The following is a 7460-nucleotide window of genomic DNA, read 5'->3' as shown; positions in this document are numbered from 1 at the left end:
GCATTCCTGACAATATGGATTATTCCTGAGCAGCCCTAATGCTCTTGGACAGCAGTCTTCCGCACTTCTGCATTAGTCTACTTACAGAAATGCTGTCCAGGGAGCTCCTTCTCTAATAATGTTTCTTAAAAGAGACAGTTATCTGACTGCCAGCTCTGAAACAGAGATGCTGGAGTGACCTACTGAAAACTGTTAGAAAAATGTAGCAGTAATATAAATAAGATTACTTTTGTTATTCCGGTCCTTTCCTGTTTGTGACATTTGTTTACGTCAGTAATTAATACTATGATTTGAAAATGCTACCTGTTAGACTTTAATTGTACATAAGGGTACTGAATATATACAAGCTAATGGTACAAGTCCCATAATTTCAAGTAGTAATTGTGTTCCCAAGTTACTCAAGCACTTTCACCCATACACAGAAAAGGAACAGCTGGACAGGATTAGGCTTTTTCTTTTTTCAAATGTATTTCAACTATATGTATGTTTGTGCAAGATTGTAGCCTCCAGCTGTAACTGCTGAAAGACGTCACTTGCTCATGTCATGAAAATAAGTGGCTAAGAATAGGCGAAAGAACCTACTCCTGACACTATCAGTGGGAAGGACACAGGGTAGACAACAGAAGAACCCCATGGGTATCAACTTTTAGACAAGCCCTCTGGAATCAAGATTGCTGCTACCCACATTTATTTAACACGTCCCACTCACTGACTGAACTGCCAAGTGGCTACGGAGCATTAGTACCACTGAACGGCAAAACATCATTTTCATGACAGTGTCTAGAAACAGGGTGTGTTATAGATCAACAAGGAAAGGGAATATCACCAGCTAATGGTTTCAACCATTACAATTTTAGTAAAGTCCTACAACATGTACACAATCTAAACCCCTTTCCTCTGAAACAAAAGAAATCAGCTCTATGTCTTTTTTTTTTTTACTGAATAATGTATCATAAATTTTCTAGAATCAAAATGGAATATTCAAGGAAATTAGCAGCTACAGATTATTTTATTTTGAGAATGAGTGAACTGCCATTTTTAAAATAAACACAGAAGCTCTAGGAATTGCCAAATGCTTGGAAGTAAAAGGTGTGAAAACACAGAAAGGTCTCCTCGATCTTCTAAAAGCCTATTAAAACACTGACTTAGTAGAAATTTAATACATTGCCTTAAATACATCAGTCAAGTATTTTTCTACCAAATAGTACTTTAGGTATCAAAAAGCACGTAAACAAGCCTCACTCTTTAAAACTCATCAGGGTCTTGTGAGAGAAACAAAATCCCCTGATCTAATCTTTTTTTCTCTTGTATTTTACAAAAGAAAACTATGGGAAGCTGGACAGAGATGATTGATAGAAAAGCAAATCTACTAGGTTACAGCCTTTGAAAACGAAAACTCTTAGGACTACTACACCATCACAGCAATATAGTATCTATAAGGCAAACAACATGTCATTATAAAACCATAAAAGTTAATCTACTCAGTTTGCTGCCTTAATGCCAATAGCAGGTACGTCTAACAGCCTAAATGGTTTGCTCACAACTCTTCAGCCAAGCAAAGATAATATGGAGGAATTTATAACACCTAAATAAAGATAAAAGAATATTTGAAAATCAGGAAACATTTTAAAGTCATGAATTTGCTATTAGAGAAGAATAAAATGGAGATGGAAAACAAGGAAGTACATTTCTCTTGAGCTACAGTGAGCAAAAGACCAGTGCTGGAGTCAGGTCAGTGCCAAGTGCTGGTGATTTCCAAGAAGACCTACTGCACTTCGCCTTGAGAGAAACCTGGCTACAAAACAGGTTGTGTGAATTCCTGCAGTGCACGAGGCTGCCAGGGCACTTTTGATCATCCCAGACTACTACACAGCCACTGCTGAATTCAAAGTACTTAAAATTATAACCAAGACTTAGATAAAAGAATTTCTCTCACTGTAACATGAAAACATGAGCAGGTTTCTTAGGCTGAGGACTGCCAATCTGTTTTCTGTAAGATGTCATGAGATACTACAATATCATCTGATATTAGCTGGCAAATTTCCTGCTTCTTCCAGTTAAACAGAGCCTTATTTCATATGGGCATCATTTCACATACTGCATCATGGGTACATTAAGAGGCTTCCACATTTTTTAAACTAAACCTGCTCTTTAAAAGAGAACTATTATGGTGTTGAAAGAGCTGGTGTCTCTGTCAAGCTTGTACTACTTCTTGTCAACTACTGTAACTGCCAGTGCTAACATTTGTCAACTCATGGGTTTCTTTGACAGCTTGCATTTGCTCCTGGCTACAGAGAAGTTCTACTATGTGACACTAGCATATGGCTCCATTTCTCCAGCCTGATCTTCCTAGTTATCAATTTTGGTTACACTACAAAAAGAACTGTCTCCACAGTTCGAACAAGTCAATGATCTAATAGGTTATTTATAAACATGGCATCTCCACTGCCTCCTGCAGGGTGCTTATGCCTTGCTATCATTGTAGATATTGTGCTCCTGCTCTCTGCTGGGCACTGGACATTGTCAAACACAGCAGATGCATGAGACACTGCTTCGATCTGATGCTCTGGGTTCAAGCACTGCAAATCTGTGGCAGGGGTGTTAGACAGCTATTAGTGATCCAGTTCCCCACCTCTATCTCCCATTCTATTTCCACAGTAGGCTGCTGCCAAGTCTTCCTGATAATAAGTACAAGTAATTTATATATAACTGAGAAACAGACTTGGAAAAGATTGTTTATGTGCACCTATACTATGGACAGGATCATGCTTACCTCTGTGCTAGGCTCACCAATGGGAACAAACTTTCCAAAATCATGAGGGAAAAACCAACAGCATTTGCTCAGGAGATGTATTAAATGAGAAAGGTATGTCTGATGCTCCCAATGGCCCTTTCATCCAGTGCTGAACCTGGATGCTGTTCAGGTAACCTCCAGTTACTTTTCCCATGAGCAAAGGAACTAGTCAGGAATCAATTACATATTCTTTAAAGACATATGGTACTGCAAAAGTGCAGTACTGCTGCAACTGCAATTCTGTTTACATTTTCGTCTCCTTTAAGAAGCAAACAAAGAAAATAAAATATAACCAATGGCACAGTGCAGAGGGCTGAATATGAGTGTAAGGGGACTGATTAGACACAATACATTCCTGCAGCAATAACCTAAACAATTCTGTAACATTGCTGCAGAGGTTTGGTTTTTGTTGATAGATTGACAAATTTTCATTCATTCTGGCACCTGCAGTTTACATATACTAGTCAACGTTACTCTTCATTTAAATTCATCTACACTATCACACAGCTCCATTGAGCACTGTTTTTCTGCATCTCTGTTTCTTGAAACAGTGAAGCTGTACTCATGTCATGATTAACAGAATGTTTAGCATCTACTAGCTAGCAAGCAAGCATGGGATTTACATGAATTTGTCTCAAATGTTTTGTTTACAGTTTACCCTCCAAAATGGATTTAAAATTTGTCTTGAGATTTCTTCTGGAAAAATTCGGAAATTCAAACAGAGATGTGTTTTTCTCTATATGTAGCTCTGACACAAGACTTCAAGGAGCACGCTGTAGTTCCAAATAGCAGATAAATTTATTCAGGACATAATGGAGTCACCATTTACTCTTTTGAGAGCTATGCTCCTGCTAGAATTCTAGTAAACTGGGATTTTTCTATTAGCATAGCCTACAATAATTTAAGTACAGCAGAAGGAGGCACATAAAAATATTATAAAATCCTTCCAAATGTTTTAAACAAATAATCTTGCAACATTAAAAACCCCTGCAAGAATAGCTCAATAGACTGCTATTATAGAATGTCTGTCATGCTGCCTGTTCTGCTATGGACTAGCACTCTCCTTGGAGGAGAGACCTCGGTTGAAGGAATATGGAACAGGTTTCTACTGATACTGGAAAAATGTTTATATCTGGCCAGAGTTTTATTTTCTTGATTAAGAGCCCCTTAATAGCAATGCTCAGCCATTTGAAATGTCGTAACTGTAAAGGTAAGATTAAATGTAACATCACTTTTTAACATTAAATGTATCCCTGTTCTTACCATCCCTTTGTAGGGTAAATTGAGAGCCCTCATAGATCTTACTGAAGCGATACTGTGAATTCATGAGGCAGTCTTGCTCTGTCATTGATATTTCATCATTTAACTCTTAGACAAAACAGTACATCTACTATCTACTATGTGTTCAACTCCATTCAAGTCACCGTATGAGAGCAGAAGGTTTTTTCAGCTGTTATTTCCTCTTGAATATTTGCTTACTTCAGGCTCTTCCCATGTGCAGAAAAAACCCACATCACAGTAACAAGGAACAGAGTAAGACTAGCACCTCAACTCCAGTTTTTCAGTGTATCTGCAAGAGGCAGTGACTAGAAAGAACTCCATTTCCAATTCACTACACAGGTAATACAGGTATTCCTTCAGTCTAGAAAGATATGTGCTTAAACCTTTCAATGCTCTTAGTCTTTCAGTGTTCTTACCTTTCTTTTGATGTCAATGAATTGAGAAAACATTAAGGACCAGTAGAATGACAATTCAACTATGTAGTAATAATGAAGGTCAGGCATCAGTGGCTGAAAGATGGAGATGAGAAAAGGTTAATAGAGTCTAACTCATATTACAGGTAGCCGAGGTCTATAGGAGACATGTTTAATCACAAGGGGATTAATGAATTATACATAATCATCCTATGTAAGAAAAATGAGGATGATCGCCTCTTTCAAACTTCAATGGCTCTGGAAAAATAAAGTTCTCCAGCCTACCCTCCTCTCATGTTTTCATCTTGACAATATTGTAATAACAAAAAATTACCATGTCGTCCATTTGGAACCTAGAACAAACCAAACTGTGAGTACTCCTAAGTCTGTTTTGAAAGATTACTTGAAAAATCCTTCTGTACATCAGTAATGTGGGTTTAAAGCCCAGCAAAAGAAACAATGCTAGAGCAGATTAAAGTAATGCTAATCTCATCTGCTCATGATGACAATGTTGTGAACTTTAAACAGGGATTCTTGTAATACAAAAGCCTACTTTTAAATAATTTTACTATTCTCTGTGAACTTATTAACAGTTGGAAAGAAGAAAAAAAATAAAATAAAATAAATTTATCCAGGCGTCTTGTTTGATATACAACATGGTTACACAGATGTTCAAATGTAAAAGAAAGAAAAATAACAAGACACAGGAACTTATGCACAATCAAAACTAACCTGGGGTAACTTCAAAGAAGGTGGTACACATAACCTGTTTAGTCCCCAGCCTAACAGAGCCAGTCCTAGAACCTACTCTCCATGCAATGGTGCCTCTCTGCTAGTCAAGTCTTCCATCACAGTGATACAAAGGGGCACAGGGCACAGAAGTTCCTGAGGGTATCTCCTGAGGGATTAGATGAACCATCCCTAGAGCAGTTTGCACTGGCACAACCATGCATCCAAGGAGGGCATGCGCTACTTTCATTGTCAATAGGCATTTCAGTCGCCTCTTTTATTCTCATTCCCTTTTGCAGATCACTTCCTTGAAGCTGAAAAAGTCCTTAGGTGTCGACTGAATGCTCTGTGTTGGTTATTTAAATATAGACATATGCTTACGCTATGTGAAAAATGTGTGCACTCAAAATCAATCTTTTAAAGCTATTTCTTGGGCCAATATAATCCATTTCTGATTTAGAGACTGTCAGTAAGCTTTTAACTAGGTGTAATTAATAAAAGGGAAAAAAATACAAGCTAGCAAGGAACCGCAACTATCATACTCATTATTGCAAGAGAACTCACTGGGGAAATATCCTGGTTTAATTTTCTGGTAAAACAATAAAGATTGTCAGCTGCTTTATTAACAATAGCACTGGCATTTCTAAACTCATATATAATGATAATGTAGGGGGATTCTAAAGAGATCATGGTTTCCCTCCATAAAAGGATCAATAGCATCTGTTTACCTCAGTTTAAAAATTAGGTTTCAGTTCTCCATAGACTTAACTTCAATAGGATTATTCTGCACTTATGGGTAAGCTGTCCCCGAAATGATCCATTTGACTATGTCTACAGTAAGTCCAGCTGGATTTCTGCAATGATGCACTGAGTAACTTAGAAGGAATTTGTAGCAAACAAGAGATTAGAAATTGTGTCTAGTTAAGAAAAAAAACCCCCACAAACCAACCCACTACTTAATCCTGATTATCATGCAGTAGACATTTTTATTTCCAAGACAATGATTTTGATAATGACTTTTATTCGATGATTCGCTTTCTGTTGGACCGTCTGCCCTAGTAGCATGATTTTAGATACAGTAAGTTTAGTTCCACTCTCTAAAAGTTGTAACTAACTTTCTGAATTACATCGTTCTTCTGATAAGTCTGGTAAATACATGTTCTTTAACCAGAAAGATTATTGTTCATCATAAGTAAGTCTCTTCTTGCATGCAATAACACAAAGATAGTAGAAAACAGACCTGAAAGGCACCAGTGACAGTGCAGACATATAAATTCTGACAAACAATTGTTCACAATTCAACACTTCCTCCATTCAATTTCTTCTGCTGTTTTCCTCACATTATTCAGTTCACCCTCTAGTCCCCGAGTGGAATATCAGTCATTATTTCTTCTGAGGCTAAATGACAAAATTCCTACAGCCTTACTCAGATCAATATTTCTGGTCACTCTTGCTGAACAATCTCCACTAAACTATTTTCAATAGGTACAAAACCTTCAAGAACAGTAGCACCCAAACCTAAACACCCTTCAGCCTGTCCAGGGCTGTTCACTGTCACAGGAAATTCATGCAACTTCCAGACAATATTCTCTACTTTTTCTAGTCTGGCAATGACTTTTTTTTTTTCTCCCCCCTGCCCTTTAGGGGGAAAGAAAAAAAAAGGGCAAGATGCCCTAGACAAGTTAAGACTCCTGTCCTGGGTCCAACATGGTGGAACCGGATGTTCTTTTGTTGTCTGGCTTTCTTCTTCCCAGAAAGCTGCAGTTTTCCCGTGCTTCTGGGAAGGAGGACACGCCTCTCCAAAAGAACTCATAAAAGGGGGCATGTTGAGAGATTTGACAACATCTTGTTTTCCCCTCTGCTTTATCCACTGTTCTCTCTATCTTGTCCGTGCTGTGGGTTTCTCCAATATGCCACACAGGACTCTTGAATCTTACACCCCGGGACTGGAAACCTTTATCGAGGAGAGAAAGTAATGTCCGTGGCTACTTGAGATTTCCCTGAAGCAGTAAAAGACTCCTTCTGCAAAATAGGTAGAACCTTTTTCCGTTTCTGCCAATCCCTGGCGGGGGTGGTGCGTGAACTGTTTTGCCGTGACAGATTGACCCAGCAATACCCCTTATCTCTGCACGGATGAAGTAGGCACCAACGCGGGAGGGAATTTGAAGATATTCCCTTGGGACGCGACCAGGCTGGCCCGTGGCGCAGATATGTGTGTGTGGGAGTCTGGGAAGAGCTATCCT

At 38.5% G+C, this 7460-nt stretch overlaps 1 protein-coding gene across 1 annotated transcript in view; it reads right to left on the bottom strand.

The window, feature by feature from the left end:
* The window catches only part of CERS6 (ceramide synthase 6), a 90752-nt gene that overhangs the window by 24957 nt on the left and 58335 nt on the right, over positions 1–7460 (bottom strand). Inside the window, exon 6 of the mRNA XM_010131421.1 lies at positions 4492–4584. Within this exon, the coding sequence (XP_010129723.1) occupies positions 4492–4584 (93 nt within the window). The remainder of the gene's footprint in view (positions 1–4491; positions 4585–7460) is intronic.

The sequence above is a fragment of the Buceros rhinoceros genome, unplaced genomic scaffold (assembly GCF_000710305.1).
Source record: "Buceros rhinoceros silvestris isolate BGI_N320 unplaced genomic scaffold, ASM71030v1 scaffold470, whole genome shotgun sequence".
In the NCBI taxonomy this organism is placed as follows: domain Eukaryota; kingdom Metazoa; phylum Chordata; class Aves; order Bucerotiformes; family Bucerotidae; genus Buceros; species Buceros rhinoceros.
The sequence above is the reverse complement of the archived record's forward strand: the minus strand, read 5'-3'. Positions and strand labels throughout refer to the sequence as shown.